Source organism: Tenrec ecaudatus, chromosome 1, assembly GCF_050624435.1.
Source record: "Tenrec ecaudatus isolate mTenEca1 chromosome 1, mTenEca1.hap1, whole genome shotgun sequence".
Taxonomy (NCBI): domain Eukaryota; kingdom Metazoa; phylum Chordata; class Mammalia; order Afrosoricida; family Tenrecidae; genus Tenrec; species Tenrec ecaudatus.
Genome location: NC_134530.1, coordinates 103,659,024 through 103,675,930, shown reverse-complemented (window position 1 = coordinate 103,675,930; position 16,907 = coordinate 103,659,024). Strand labels below are relative to the sequence as shown.

Genomic DNA, 16,907 nt, shown 5'->3' with positions numbered 1-16,907 from the left:
GCAGGGGTTTTGCTGTAATATTTCCTACTTGACAAACTGATCCCTTTCCCCATAGAATTTTCTAAATAAAAGTTTGTTATTGGATAGTAATGGGGCCAAAGGGAAAGCTATCCTGTAACTTTGTCTGCTATATTTGGACCAAAATATTCCTGTACACACTGTTGTCTGGCTGTATCATGCATGATCAACTAAATTCTTCATCTTCTTGTTAATTTTACAATTTTGATTTCCTGGCATTAATTCATATTTCTTGCCCCTCTATTAACTCTCTTCCATGAAATATTTTTATTTGATTGCCTTTATTCCTTACAGTTTTCTGTTTTATTTTTCCTCTTACATCTTTCTCATATATTCTCTGCTTTTAAAATAACAAACATTTTTGGATGCACAGGGGGTACATTTTACTATTAAGTCTTTCATTGTAACAGAATGGATGGGTTCACATCACTGGAAAAGCAGCCAGAATATCTAACGCTTAAAGCACACAAAATAGTGAAGTCTTCATTTACCCTGTAATTCTTTTATTCTCAAGATAAGTGTTTATTTGCTTAATTGGTTCTGCATGAGATCCTTTTGCTCTCTGTCTTTGGCAAGTTGTCACTTCAAGATTTTCATTTTTGGTGTAAAGATAAAGAGGAACAATTAAATATGAAAGGTGAAAAATTATAACCACCAGGGACAGCTGGAGTTCATCTGATGTGACAATTTCCTTTTTCTGCTACAGATTTGTTGCACCTCTGTCGGGAATGCAGCAAATTAATGGCCATGGGAGGAATATTTCATTTTCTGAGAATTTTTATCTTTGGAATGCAATTATTTCATTATTGTAAGAATGAATAGTGCTTAGATACTAGATCAGGATTCAGTATAGACTCATTCCCGTGCCTTTGCTTGGTGTCCACTCGCATTTCAGTGCTTTCCACTGTGCTGCTGCTCAGGCCTTTTGACTTGATTAATTGAATTTTTCACTTCATTATTCACTAACTTTATATCCAAATATTTTGATCATCCTTCATATGAAATATGACCTCACTGGGTTTCCAAATTAACTCCCATTACTATCATTCTGTTCTCTTCATTTTTAATTTATTTCTAATGTATTGTTTTCTATCAAATTCTTCTCTTGTCCATTTTTGCAATTGTAGATGACGATGTCCATGTATAAATGAACTTTCATTAAGTTTCAGCCTTGTCATTTGGAGCTTCATTTCTTTTGTGCTTCTATGTATGTAGCTGATTGCAATCTCTGATCATTTGCTGCTAGTTTTCCATGTTCACTAATTGTGTGAAAAATAAGCACAGAAGGCCTAGAGAGGAGAGGATAATGGATTCAAAGTTCTCATGAAAGAGCGCTGAGCTGGATATTACGGCTTCCACTTTCATTCTCATATTGGAGATTTTCTTTTATCAGAATATGAAGAAGATTTTGAAGCAGATGAGGAGAAACAAGATGAGAACACGAATGAAGAAGGACAGGCAGATGACCAAGTGAATGGAATGTCAAAGTCGCCCCCCGATGATGAAAAAGCCCAATTGGACCCTGAAAAGGAGAGTGGAACTTCCTCAGAGAAGGCACCAGATGCCGATGACAGTGTGAAAGACGGAAGCGATGGGCGTTCTGATGATGAAGTGGAAGACGATAAGCAAGGCGAGTATTGAACTTCTCATGTGACGAAGTCTGTTTAGTGTGTGCCCTTATTACACTTCATTATATTTCACGTGTGAATCCTTCTGTAAGGGGATGCCTAGGCTGTTCAATCAGCCTTCTATAACTGTCTAAGTACTGGGATCATTTGTTACATCTTTTCTGTAGTTTCCTGGGATTTTTCAGAAGGGTATCAAAGGTACCTGGAATGATCATTTTATTTAATTAAAGAGGCACCATGTTTTTTTAATCCAAAATTATTCCCTTACACACACACACTTCATTTTATAGTTTTTGAAAAATTAAAATCAAATCATAATCAATTAAAGGTTGGAGATATGTACTTTACATTCATTTTAAAAGTGACCTTGAACACAGCAAGGTGCCATGTTAGTTTCATGGAAGAATTATCTATCTTGACAAAGGTGTGATCTTCAAAATGGTCAAGTGCAAAATGAAACTGAATATTAAGTACCAGAGTTTCAAAGGGAAGACACCCTCATTATCTGAGCTATACCATGGTTTATTAAGACATTAATGTACTACATTCTGAACAGTGAAAAGAAGAAACAAGTAGTTCATAATTAATCAAGCACTTCTCCAGGTGAATTCTGGCCAAGCATCAGTAAGAAAAATAACTGATCCTTATATTTCAATTTGTAGTTGCCTTTGCAGTATTCTTCTGACTAGATAAAGAGATTACAATATGAACACTTTTTGGTTTGCTGTCCACTTCCCCCATTTTATAATCTCTCATTTTTTTCTGTCCAAAATCTACAAACATGCACTTGATAAGATTATGAATATCATATGTAAAATAAAAGTAAATCATGCAATCAAGTACTCACAATAGAAAATTCTTTGGGTATTTTCTGTAATCCTTAAACAGAATTTAAGTAAATCTATTATAAAATTCATACAGTTTTACGTGGTAAATGCTTAGTCTACTCTTACTGTAGAAGCTTCAACAAAACCTGCACGCCTTGGGTAACCCCACTAGTATTGAAACAGCGGTGCCATAGCTTCCAGTGTAACAGCAAGTTGCAAGCCAGCACGATGCCATAACTGACAGATGAAAGTGGACATTGAATGATGGGATTCTGCAAGAACAACAACTTAAGAAGTGACAGCACACCTGGACCTCACAGATGCAACGCCCAGAAGTCGCATTAGCTACATATTTAAGAAGAGACATGGAGACCATGGACAGCAAGGTCAGGGACCTGCTGTGGAACAGATCATCATTGCTCAGATGTGAGTTCAGGTTGAAGCTGATGAAAATTAGGACAATCCCACAAGAAACAAAATGCAAACTTGAGCACAGCTCACCTGAATTTAGAGACTGTCTCCAGAACAGATTTAACACGAATGACGGAAGTCTACCCTAGCTGTAGAATGATATGAAAAACACAATACACACAAAAAAGTGAAGGGTCATTACAGGACCGGAAATAAACAAAACCCCAATAAGGACGCCCGAAGAGACTCCGAACCGGGTCCTTGAACATACAATAGCTTAAGTGAGGGGGGAATGAAGAAAAAAACCTGAACACAAAATTTCGAAAGGCAGCTCAAAAAAAAAAAAAAAACAACCAGAGCATTATAATGAAACGTGAGAAGATCTGGAATGAGAAAACTAAAAGGGAAGCGTATGCATAGCATATCTCAAGCTGAAAGGTCTGAAGGGAAAAATCAAGCTCAGATTGCAATATTTAAGAATCCTGTGGGGGAAAATATTGACTGATTCAGGAAACATCAAAAAGAAGGTGGAAGGGATGCTCAGAGTCACTGTACCCAAAAGAACTGGTCAGCATTCAAACCACTTCAAGGTGTAGCATAAAATCAAGAATCAATGGTATCAATGTTCTTTAATGGTATTAGTGAAAAATTTCACTGTCAATTGAAATGCTTCAAAAAAGTTGACGAGGTGCTGGAATTACTCACTGATCCATATTTCTTAACTTAGATCTTTAAAGTATAAAAATCCCTTTCTGAATTTGGATGCGAGTGCTGGATTTATACTTATATTCCTATATGACATAACATATGTAAACTAATTTTATGGATAAATGATGTCAGCAGAGTCAATACGTTTAAAAAAACTGTAAAAATTTCTTGAACCTAGAAACTGCTGGAAATGTATTTACATATAAGTATAAATGGTTCAAAATCCAAAGGACTTTTAAATTTTATTTCTTCAATAATGGCAACATTACTGATTTCATAAAATAGTATACTCATCGATGTTTCTTTGTTAAGAATTCTTTTTAGGCTGCATAATCACCTTATTTTAGAGGTTATTATGATTTTTTTCCCTCAGACAGACTGATGTTTTATCTTCAAACAGAGCATGTTGTAGGTAGTCCTCATATGTTCCTTGGAGGGAAACTCTAATCTTTAGACTCGTAATTATTGACTAACTGACAGTGCTAGAAAGCTTTACTATTGAAAAACTGCTTACAGATAAGTAGTTCTAATCCACAAGTTTGTAACAACATCATATAATTAATTGATGATGCAGTGGGTCACGTTGTAGGCTTTGTGTATGAAGACTCCAAAGTGTAAACATTTTACAGGATCTATCTCATTTGCCTGAAGCAACCTTTAAAAAAATCAAGTATTATTAATGTCCATTTTGTAAATCAGCAATTTGGAAATTGTGAGATAAAATAACTAAAATGGAGTGAAGATGCAATTATCCGATTTCAGAGACTGTGTTTTAGATAAACTCTGTGAATTTTAAGTTTAGAAAATATCTACTTATCTGAAGCAACTTCTTTAATAAAATGACTTGGTTTACTTAAGAACATACACCTTAGGACACTTATCATGAGCTTTCTCCTTACCCTATTCGCTAGCATCTGCTCATTTTGTCTTCTAAGTTTGTTTTTCAACAGAGGATATAAGAATTGGACTTTTCATAACTCTATCCAAATTTTCTCTTTTCTCCCTAAGCAATACCTTGATTGTTAGCATCAAGAATATCAGATTTATGTTAATAACATATCAACTTATACTTAAATTAATTAAGATTATTAGAATCTTAATATAAAAACTACATGTAAAGAACTACAAGTATATTGATAGAGAATGTACAATATTTTAAACAGGTTCATAATGAAATAATGTCTAATTTTAAAGCCCTGAAAATTTAACCTATATATTAAAACACTGCCTTTATCCTTAAATAAAATCTCATTGTTTGTTAGTGTTTCATTCTGATACCTCGTAGCTCTCTTAGTTTTCATTCCTTTATGTCGATAACCTGCCCTCGGGTTATTCAACAACAGCGCTTCCAGCACGTGCTGCATCCGTGTCCGTGTTAGGGATTTCTTTCAGCAAACAAGTCACACGTATTAAAAGTGATCACAACAGGATAGAGTCTTTGGAACATTGCACTGAAAAGCCAGACAGCACTTCATCTTCCAAAGTGTAAGAGGCACGTTGTGCCCATTGACTCTGAGACACCAGCACATCCTTTTTATTGACATGATGAGGAATCTCGCGGTTGGGATGTGGATGTGTTTCATTCGAACCTGCTTGCACCTGTTCCCAGAGGGCAAACAATCGCCCAGGCTGTCACTCTGGTGACAAGTCTGCCCCATTTCAACTGCCAGCTAACAGTCAGCGCTCCACCTTGACGGATTCAATGTGCTAAGCAGCCCGTGAGTGGTCGAGTGCTCCGGACGGAGAAGTGACCGAAGGAGGACCCTGATTTAGGAATGATATGCGCGGCTGCCTGTCGTCTAATGCGAGTGACAGCTTCCTCTGTGCACCGTGTTTGCTGCTCGCGGCACTGCTTCGCCAGGCGAACATCTATAGTCTGGGATGAAGGTCAGGTTGAGAGGTGGGCGGCATGTCCTGAGAACGTGCTTGCATGGGTCGGTGAGTGGCAGCGCTCTGAGTAGGTGGTAAAGACCGAGCGGCATCTCCCGAGAGACAGGCAGTGTCTGTGGGCAGACGGTGAACAAACGAAAGCAAGACCTGAAGCATTTCTCTGTCCCCAGTAAATCGGGTAACGATTCTCTTTCAGCAGTGTTTCAGGCTGAGGGAGGAAGTAGGCAAACAGATTGACAATCCCAGAGACACAAAGATACTTCGTTTGGCTGGCTTACTGAGTTCAAGAATACCACTCTCCATCTCTCCACCCGACTATGCAGTGTGAAGCCAGGCACATCAGTGGAGGCTCCGCACTCTGATTTGAAATTATGATGAGACCACGCCCCGCGGACTCCTGCGCCACTGGTCTGTTCCTTGGGCCAGGGACGAATGCCACTGCTTTCAAAGAGGATTCTAGGAAGATGGCTGGCAGCGTTCAGTGAGAGATGGACTATTTGCTCTTTCAAAAATACCGAGTCAAACATGGATTTTTTAGGGGTAACAATTCTTCAGGCTATAGTCTACTTTTCAGTTCTTAAGGTAGACACTCATGGCTTTCGGATACACGGCAGGACCATCCTTACTTCGCCTCATATGGAATATTTCTCTACAGTTTAACATCTTCTTCCCAACTTCATGCTGTGCTCTTCTTTGTGTCGCCCTGCGTCTCGGATTTGCCCGCCATGCAGATGAAATGCAAACAGCGAAAAGAAACCACCCCCAAACACACATTTCCTGATTCTAAACCACAACAACGCACTGCCTGGTTCTATCCACATAACTGTCTCTTGGTCTGTGCTCCGGTTCCGTTTGAGCACAATCCACGACTCTGGAACTCCCATTATTTGCAGTGTCGTCCATAATTTGTCACAATGCACACAGGTGCATGTTTTACATAGTGAACGAAACACAGGGGAAAATTGTCCCGGGATTCTCTGCTTGCTGCCAAGATCCCTCTGACGTCAGCAATGAACCCCTGGTTCCACGTTCTCCTTGGAAATGGAATCTCTGACAGTGCCCAGTCAATGTGCAGCTGCAGCCAGTTTCAAATTACCTGTGGCAAAATTTTACTTCCATGTGATATGTTATTTTAAAATAATCCCCACACTCTGCAGTACCTTTCTTTGAAGAATATATAAATTCATGTGTTATAGCTAATTTGTAGAAAATAGAAGCAGAATTCATTTTGAGTTAACTGTAATCCTTTGCACCAAGGAATGAGCTCTCTCATTCACAGTTGGCATCAGAGTTCAGAAAAATATTGGGTCTCTTTGGGATACATGGTATTTCCTTGGTGGGAGGTAAAATTTTAACAGAGATTACACATTTGAATTTGGTCAATGAAATTGAGGTGGCTGTATGAGTCTAAGCTTCTGGATAGTAAACTACAAACCAAGTAGCTAAAATCAGGACACTAACGGGGAGAACAGGGGAATTTACATCACAGTGAAAACATGCTCCACGTGAGTTGGCGAGAATATGATTGGAAGGTAAGGTCAGATCTGTACTTGCTTTAAAAAGACAGCATGGCTAGTGATTTCAATAAGAACTTAGCCCAGTAAGAGAAGGAACAAACACCTACTGAACACAGGCAGTTGTTCTGCTGTGGTCTTACAAGGAGCTCTCCTTGTGTGGACTGGGTCACCTGCTAACCCTGAGGTTGGTGGTTTGAGTCCTTCTAACAGCTCTGCCCCTGGAAAGACTGCGGTCTAGAAAGCCTTGCAGGACCTCCCTCCTCTGTCCATGAGGTTACGGTGAGTTTCTTACATGTGGTAGCATCAGAGAAGCGCTGTAAATAACCCCAGGAAGGTTTTGGTTGCAAAACTATTTTTCTTTGTATTCCGCTTGAGTGCTCCCATGTGTTTCACTGTACTCTGCAGGTTCTAGGGTGGTGGGCAAAATGAACAATGACCATTGGAGATTGAAATGGGGGATAGTCTATGAATTCTATGGGTTCTGTGTTTCTAGGTTGAGCTAGTTTCCACTGTCATCTTTGGGTCAGAAAAATGAGAAATTAGCTAAGAGAACCAATGATGGGTTGTCACTTTTTGTTTTTTGTTTGAAAATTCTCAGCATGCACACCAATCTCTTGGTTTCACTAGTGTGTCACGGTGAAGAAAATATTTTACTAAACTTGCTTTGTGGCTAATGGATAGTGCGTAATATTCAATCCCCCTGGGACTCATTTTTTGGATCTATGAAAGGAAGACTATAACTATTGGATAGGATTAAATGAGATGTTTATAAACAGCTCAACAATCAGAATCCCAGCTTTAGCTATAAGTACTCTGTAAAGTGTTCAGGAAAGTTGGACGTCTCACAAGAGAGGAATTTCGCAGAATACATTCTGATGGCACAGAGGGAAAATGAACTTATTAGGCTAATGCTTTCTCCTCATATGATTTCTATAATGCTGTAGGGAGAAGAGCTTAAGTTATCCACATTTCACCGTCAAAGAAAGAGCAGTTTAGAGAAGTTAGGTGTTGTTGATATCCGTTCAGAGGATCAAAGTGTGCAGAGTAGAACTGATCCAAAGGGTTTTCCAGGCTGTCAGACTTCTGGAGAAATTGCTAGCCTCCCTTCTAAGGCACTTCTGGGTGGGTCTGAATCACCCGGTCGGCCATTAGCTGTCCAGCACTTAAATAGTTTCACTGTATAGAAATGCCATTGCTGATGTCTAACAGCAAGAAATATCAGGAAAAAGTTTACTTTTATTTTTCGTTGACTATACAAAGACATTGGACCATAACAAGTTATAAATGACATAGAAATGAACAAGATTTCCAGCCACTAATCTGTGCTCATGGTGAACCGGGCACTGGAAAAGAACAGGACAATCCTGCATGCTTTAAAAACAGGAAAAGTCGGCATCAGGACTGTGCACTTCTGTCAGCCTTATTCAACATGTATGTTGAGGCAAATAATCTGAAAAGTTGGTCTCTGTGAAGAAGAACACGGTATCAGGGTTGGAGGATAGCTCATTAACGATCTTTAATATGCAGACAACACAGCATTGTTTGCTAAAAGTGAGGAGGGGTTGAAGCACTCATTGATGAAAAGCAAGGATTGCTTCCTTCAATATGGATTACAACTCAGTGTAAAGAAAATTTTAAAAAATCATTACAACTGGCCGTATAGGTAACATCATGGTAAACGAAGAGAGATTGAAGCTGTCAAGGAGCCCGTATTGCTTCGATCCAGTCAATGCTCATGGAAGCAGGAGCCAGCAAATCAAATGGTGCATGGCATTGGGTAAATCTGAGGCACAAGATCTCTTTAAAGTGTTGCTGAGCAAACCCGGCACGGTAAGGGCTCAGATGCACCTGACCGAAGCCAAGGAATTTCCAATTGATTCAATGCATGTGAAAGCCGGCCATTAAGGAAGAACGGTGAAGAATGGATGCATGTGAATTGCGTGCTAGAGTGGAGATGGAAAATACTATGGATTCTCCAAGGAACTAGCAGCTCTGTCTTAGAAGCATGAGCATGATGAGACTTAATCTCACACACTTGGACCATATTGTGAGGGAGACTGGGCCTTGTAAAAGGACACCATGCTGGGTAAAGCAGAAGGTAGTGGAAGAGAGGAAGGCCCTTAGGGAGATGGACTGAGACAGTGACTTCAACAATGGACTCAGCAGAAAACAATAGTGCAGATCATGGAGGACAGGAGGGTTTTGTTGTGCATCGGATCACTGCGAGTCAGAACCGATTCTATGACATCTAACAACAGCGGCGGCTTCGAAGAAGTGAAGTCAAAGCTGTTGCTGTCTACTTGACTGGCTCAGAGACCCTCTAAGAGAGAACAGAATTGCCCCACGGAGTGTCTGTCCAAGGCTGTGCATCTGTATGGAAGGAGACTGCTGTATCTTTCTCCTACAGAAACACTGACCACTGACATGTTGGTGTTCAGCCGAGTGCTTTACCATTGCACCACCTGGCTCTTAGAGAAGTAGTTAATAAAGAGCTGATTCTTCATTTAAACATCTGTATCTGTCTACTGGAAACACGTGGTTTTCCTTTCATCGCATATTGTTTGAAATCAGACTTTAATACTGGTGACGCGGGATAGATAAGTTGTCAATGATACGAAAAAGGAAAATAATGAGGGGTTAGAAGGGGTACTTTCAGAGGTACTTTGGACACAGAATCATGGCAGCACCAAATTTGCTGGCTTTGGCCAATGCTTCAAGCTACCTGTGTAGGTCATTTCTTTGCCCCAAAGGCCAACAGCAGAGTGCTGCCACCAGCTCCAGCAGGACGCAGAAAGGAGGAACTACTGTGGGCGCAGATGTAATGGGACAGGGAGGAGTTTTCACTGACAGACCGACGGATGAGTTTTGCCTCTCAGTGACAGAAAAGACATTACATTTGTTCTCTGAAAGCTCCTTTATCCTAATGTAGCTATATTCCACATATATATGAAAGGAATATATATTCTTTCCACATATATATATGAACCTGTTTTATTTCAAAGAATAAATAAAATTAGTTCTAAGAATTCCATTCCATGACCACAAAATTGGGTATTTTTATTTATTTTGAGTAGGCAAGTTTACCCCACATCTGTATGCAAATGAGAGCAAGAAATGAATGTAAAACAACACTGAACACCGAGGTTAGAAAGAAATTTGAAAGCTGCTGTGAGTCTACGCAAGAAGACAAGTGTCCCCAGCGTTTTGGATCTCTTCATTCTCATGATCTTTCTTCTCCAAAGGAAATTAGAACAAGATGCCTCAACTTCTCGGAAAGACCAAGACTTCCTAGTCTGAAACCAACACGGAGATGCACAAGCAGGACTGAACACGTCAGGGTCTGCATGGTAGCTAATGACTCCCTGCAGGAACTTGGCAACACGGATAGCATTGAGTCCGAATCATTTAATAAATGATGGGCATTGATTAATAGCACATAAAATCGCCTTTATTTTAAAAAAATAACATTCATAAGGTCTTACAGGGCGAGAGAGACCATAGCCACCACATTTCTGAAGAGGCATAAATAAGAGGGAAAGAAATTGTCCTTGATCTACTATGTTCTGTATAGAGATAGGGCAAATCCAGATTTTATAAAATGGAGATAAGGAACGAATGCCTAAAAGATGTGACTCCTTTGAAAAATAGCTGTCATGGTCATCTGGTGCCTGTCAAGGTAGCTGGCAGATAAGAACAAATGGGATTGTATTTAAGGGGTTCTGTTGCCTTAAGGCATTTTAAAGTTTGTTTTTCACTGCTGTGTAGAATCTCGTAAATCTTTGTGGAAACTCTGATATGTTTCTGAGACTCTACTTGAAAAACTGAGACAGGTCCTGGAGAGCCGCAGGGACCAAGAGCTCTCGATAAGCGGAAAGACAGGCGTTTCCTCCCTTAAAGTCTGCACCATTACTATTGCCATCTGTGCAGCTGCCAAGCAGAAATAAAAGGTAAAAAAGATAACGGAGCACCCAGAGAGGAGAAGAACTACAAAATGAGGCAGGATTTAGGTGTAGGAATATTTCAATGGAAAATATCCTCTATAAAAGCAATTACAGGTATTGGTGATGGTTGTTTTGCATGACTGATGTCACTGAATTGTACGTGTGAAAGAGTTTGCATTGGGAAACAGCATATATATTTGCTGCTACATGACAGGTGAATACAGATTTGCTTTTGTAATCAATTGATCTGCTGTGAGTTCTTTTTAATTTAAATATATAAATTTGTGTTTATCTGGCATGCAGCAGTGTATGCAGGGACATCTATATTGTCTGTCTTCCCTAAAGACATTCAGTGTGTTTACTACTTTGTCAGAGGATTTTTAACTCTTTGGGGAGCACATTAACTATTTCTGGCTACTGAAGTTTCTATACTGTGTATGTGAAGTACACATCAGTGTTCTGTCTAGGTCTCCTGGAAGCCCTTAAACGATTCTGTAGGTAAAGGTTCCACCTGCACTCCACTTTCAAGAACTGCCCTGGGTGACTGGAGCTGCTTTATCCTCAGGCACGGGAGCCTGAAAGTGCCTTGCTTCCCTATCCCCTGAAGGTGGCCTATAGCCATTGTCTGAGTGGTACAAAAAAATGAAAGCCCACTATCTTTCCTCAAGAGAGTACAATTGTTAATGCGATTTTATATCCCACCGATCCCTGTGGGAGCAGACTGAGACTGGGATAGTGCTTGAAATAGTACCCTAGAATGACTTTTTCCTCTTTCCTGCTCGGCTTCCTCTACTCTGTCCAGTCTGTCCTGGAGTACATCTTTAAAAACATCCTGGCACTTGACTCCTCATCCCAGTATCCGTTTCTAGTGAAGATGACCCAAGGCCACTTCTCTTCCGACGCATGCCTGATTGCAGGGAGAGCCATCTCAGGCATCATCGTGAAAGTTACTGTGGGGAGGGGTTATGACAATGGGTACATTCTACTGTCCTAACCAGTTACCAGATTGCGTAAGGATGAGGGGTGGTTTCAGTAGATAAACATTTGAATTTCATGCACAGAAAGTACTCCAGCTAGACAAAAGGATACTTAAATAAATGTTCTTGCTGTCCAAACAAAAAATTATTCAATGTGTTTGGTAACAAAGTAGATATTTATAAGGATTTTCTAAGAAAATATTAAAAACATATATCAAAACAATAGGGTTGTTTCCAGTTAAATACAATCTTCATTTAAAAATGGACTCATAGATTCAGATTTTTTCAAATCAGGACTTTTATAGAGAGCAAAGGGGAGTAAGAGATCCAATATAATAAGCTATATTCATCTATTTCTTCTATGATGAATTGTTCATATAATTACTGTAACTACTACAACTGCTTTATGGAAATATGATGATGTCTTCTTTTTAATTATTTATAGATAGAAAAACTGCTTCCTCAAGCTCACCCAGGAGTCGCACAGATTCAAGTTGTAGTGAAGATGAGTCCTCAGTGGAGGACAGGGACTCCCCCACTGAGATCAGTTCAGAACTAAGTGCTAGTAGCTCACCTTCTCGGGAGCAGGGTGAAGATGACACACCAGGAAAATCCCGGCTTCCAACTGACACACTCCTAGAAATTGAACTTGAAGACCAGGATATAACAAAAGCAGTTGCAGAGGCCAAACCAGGACCAGCAGAGAAGAGCCCCAAGAGTGTGCTGGAAGAAGAAATGGAGAAGGGGGCCCAAGGGACTGCAGAAGGCCCATCTATGACATCCAGCGAGCGTGTTTTCCAGGAAGAGAAAGAAACGGCGAAGAGGAAGCTTTGGAGAGGAAGCCCTGCTAAGGAAAAGGATGAAAAAGCAGGTGCCCCTAGGGTGGACAAAGAAGGTGGTAAGTATGGCCGCTGAGTTGAGCCACTGTTTCCATGCATGGAAGTTGATTTGGTCATTGCTTTGGGCCAATGCTCGGGGTGTACAATTGTAATAATGCCAGTGAGATTAAACTATTTTCCTGTTTCTCTACTTGTCTCATAATCATACATGCATTTCCAACTTGCTGCTTTCCATCTACTGAATTTTGAAAATTACTTGATTATTCTTATATAGCCGATTTCATATTTTTAAAAAATTATTTTATATCCTTATTCTTTCTCTAGAATCAAATAACATATAATACGTGTTTAGAGGCAGGGGGTATGTTTGGCTTCTTAGAAGTTATTTAACACTAGCAATGCTACTTGTTATTAACTGTTATTCACATTTATATATGCATCACTGACATTGATCAGCCTCTTATGACAGACCTGGCACGGCCATAAGAACTTACATGTATTGACTCTTCTAATTCCCACCACAGTTAACTCTTCTCATAATTCGTCTATATTATCGTAGTGTCTATATTGCTGATGAACTAGTTGCAGCTCAGAGAGGCAACCATCTTTTCAAGAACCACACAGTTAATTAAAGCCAATCCTATGATTGGCTCATCATTCCTAAAGATTTCCTATTTTGTCTTTGCAGTTTAGGTAGGTTAAAAGATGAAAATTTAGTTTCAAATTCTTAACCTCCCTTTGATTTCTTCTCTGCAATAGAGCTGCGCCTTGGTCCGTGAGTTTCCTGTGTATGTAGATGGTTCCATTTGACATGGGGATGGGCGAGGCGCGTCAGCACGATCGGTCCCCACTACCTCAGCACATGTAAGGTCATGTACTTTTCTCCACTTGAGGTGGGCAGGAGAGCAGAGTGGTGTCCTGTGGGCTGAACAGCTGGATGCACCTGTCGGACACTTGGGCCCTGTACTGGATAACCACAGGCTATTCTTGCTCCCTCCCACCTGCCGCCTCCTGCCCAGCAGAGGGGACTTGCTGATTCCGATGTTGCTTTCACATTTTAATATTTCTGAAATCAAACTGTGTTTGAATAGGTAATGTTTCTATTCAAAGTTCATTGCTGTTGACTCCATTCCAAATCCTGGTGAGCCTATACGACAGAGTTTTGCAAGACTGTAACTTTACAGAAGCAGACTGTCACGCCTCCCTCCCACCGAGCAGACAGGGGTTCTCAGGCCAAGCTTTCAGTTAACCACGGACTACTCAGCCACTCCGCCACCAGGGGTCCTCAATGTTTCCTTTAAACTCTTATAATCTAGTACTCAAAACACGGGGATTTGCATGAACAAGTGAGTAGATTGGATTAGTACCTTTCTAGTAGTATTGCCTTCCTTCTTTGGGCAAGGCAACATGGTTGATAAGAAATGTGTATGTGGGGAGACCTCGCAAAACTTTAGGAGGAAAGGCTTGCAGACGCACTTGACAAAGGTAGTGATCATGAAAATTAGAGAAAATGCCAAACACAATGGAGCTTCACGGGAAGAGAAGTTCCGCTACATTAGGAACAACTCGAAAGGTTTCATAAGGTGATACTTGAGGAAGAGTTTCAAAATGAAGTAGGACATCATAGGTGATGTGAACATACATGAGTGCATTCCCGATAGCAGGGTGTACATAACAAACGACAGGACTGTGGCCTAAGCTACTATGAATAATCCTAGAATTGAAGTTGACAAACAATGACCCATGGGCCAAATTCACCTAGTTACTCCTTCTGGAGAGCCTGCAAACTACAAATTATTTTTATTCCTTTGAATATTCTTACATTGTTGAAAAATGAAAGAAGACTATTTCATGACATACAGATTTTGTTAAATTCAAATTTCAGTGACTATAAAAGTTTTTTGGAACACAGATCTGCTCATTTGTTGACATATTATCAATGGCTGCTTTTGTACTAGGAGGACGCGACTTTGCTCGGTTGATGCAACAGAGACCCTGTGACCCACAAAGCCTGAATGCAGTTTTTACTATCTGAGCCATTACAGGGAAAAAAAGCCAACATTGGCCCTAGAATATAATTCCCCAAATTTTCAAAAGTATCTTGCATACATGTGTCAAAGTGTTGTTAAAGTATATTTATACCCTTTTATAAAACAATTGAATTCTTTGATCTTGTATTTCATTGTTAAACTCTGAGTTCATATAATGGGTCATCTAGAAATAAGTACAATTGAGCAAACTGCTGCTCAAATAGAGGTGTTAAATATCATTAGTAAGATTGACGTTATCTTGTCCTATTTCCACGTCAGAAAACTAAGTTGTTCACATGAACTGATGTAAGTAAACAGTTCTTTGTAAAATAGGCTGTGCACATGTAGTTCAGAATTAGGTGGTGGCAGAATAGGAGAGATGTTAGATTATGAAGACAGAGGTTCAATTTGTTTATTTGGGATTTGTCAGCTCATACTATACTGGATTGTGCTATTTCTCATGTGCGTTGGGGGTCCTACAGGTCTTGCTAGCATCTACACTTGTAAACATTGTTTTACCCTTTCATCAAGGAGCATTTAACGCAAGTTTGTAGCCTTTACCTTTGTAAAGCTCTGGTGTATCTACTGAATGTTTTTATTAATGCTTATTTTTCATTGAGAGCTTATAATATATGCATGAAATAACACCTAAAACTAGAGAAACACAGCTTTGAAAAATCACCTTTAGGTTTATTGCACACAAAATAATTCCTCTCAACATTTGGTCAGACTTTTGATTTTTAAACTTGGGTGTACAAAGTAATTTGACATCTTTTATAAATTTTTTTCTGGTTTTTATTCTTAATGTTATAAAATTTTGCACACTATTCTGCAATCATCTTAAACAAGCTGTCGGTTTGCAATCCATCTTTTGGTTCACTCTGATATTGCTAGGTGTTACGGTTGCTCCCATTTTCCCTACTCTCAATATTTTAGTGACGATTTCATAGTCCAAGGGAATGGAAAATTGATCATTTTGTTCTTAGAGTAAGTTGCAAGACAGACATTTCCTGGGTCAAAAGTTATAATATTTTAAGGTTTCTGGTTGGGCACACAAAGAATGATCCAAGTACAAAAAAAAAACACCCCTCACTGCCATTGAGTCAGCGATGACTCATAGTGACAGCAGTGGGTTTCCAAGACTGTTTATAGGAGCAGAAATCCCAGTCTTCCTTCATGTAACCCTATACCACCAGGGCTCAGGATCTTCTTACATTCCTAAGTTTCATACTAAAAAAGTTGGGCACGACTTTCTCCCGACCTTGAATTTGGACAGTTTAAAAGATAGATCAGTACGCTTTGTCTCAAAAGGAACAGAGAAGCAGGCATGAATTGGATGTCGTTGAGAACACAGGGCGGCGAATGTAAAAGATGCAGTGCATAACAAAGTGGACCGTGTGTTTTGACATTGGAGAAAGGAAACTGATAATGGGCACTAATATAAGTGTGGAACTGAGCAAGCTGGCATTTGTTTCATGGGTTAAATGTTTATTTTACATTTATATATACTGTTGGTTCCACTTCCTTTAGCCTTTCTCCTGCGTAACACCCTCCCACAAACAGTATTGAATAGAAAATACTTAGCATTCAATGGGGGGAAAAAAAGCAAAACTCTCCAACCCTCATGGCATACACTAATCTCAGGGTGTGACATGAGCCATGGATTTTCCTTTGTATTACTCTTTATAGTTTTCTTTTCATCTGAGAAGGCAAATAATAAGCAGCTGTTGAAAATCAATATAAGAGCTTGTTTAGCCTCTTTTACATATTGTTTTAAAGTAGGAAAATGACCTAGATAATATATAAAATTATTAAACATGGAGAAAGAGCAAGAGAGAAATCGGGGGGCGCGGGGGAGAGAAGATGAACAAGTCGATTTTTTAATAAATAAAAAAATTAATGAAATCACCACATGCTGCCTGGGAGCTCAGGCCAGTCTGCAAATCACCACCTTGAGAGTTTCTTAAAAGAAAAGTTCCCACTGAAGAATCTCTGAAAGTTTTCAAAGTACCCATTTAAACCATATACATAAATGAAACTTGAAGATATGGCGGGAAAACATTATACTTAAACTCCTAAATATGTATAAGTCCTTATAACCTCTCTCTTGATTGGTAGATA

The 16,907-nt window shown here is 39.5% G+C and overlaps 1 protein-coding gene across 1 annotated transcript in view; it reads left to right on the top strand.

Moving 5' to 3' along the window:
• Positions 1 to 16,907, top strand: part of ERICH3 (glutamate rich 3) — a 127,432-nt gene that overhangs the window by 75,829 nt on the left and 34,696 nt on the right. Inside the window, exons 11-12 of the mRNA XM_075537396.1 lie at positions 1,412 to 1,648; positions 12,363 to 12,815. Coding sequence (XP_075393511.1) covers positions 1,412 to 1,648; positions 12,363 to 12,815 — 690 coding nt within the window. The remainder of the gene's footprint in view (positions 1 to 1,411; positions 1,649 to 12,362; positions 12,816 to 16,907) is intronic.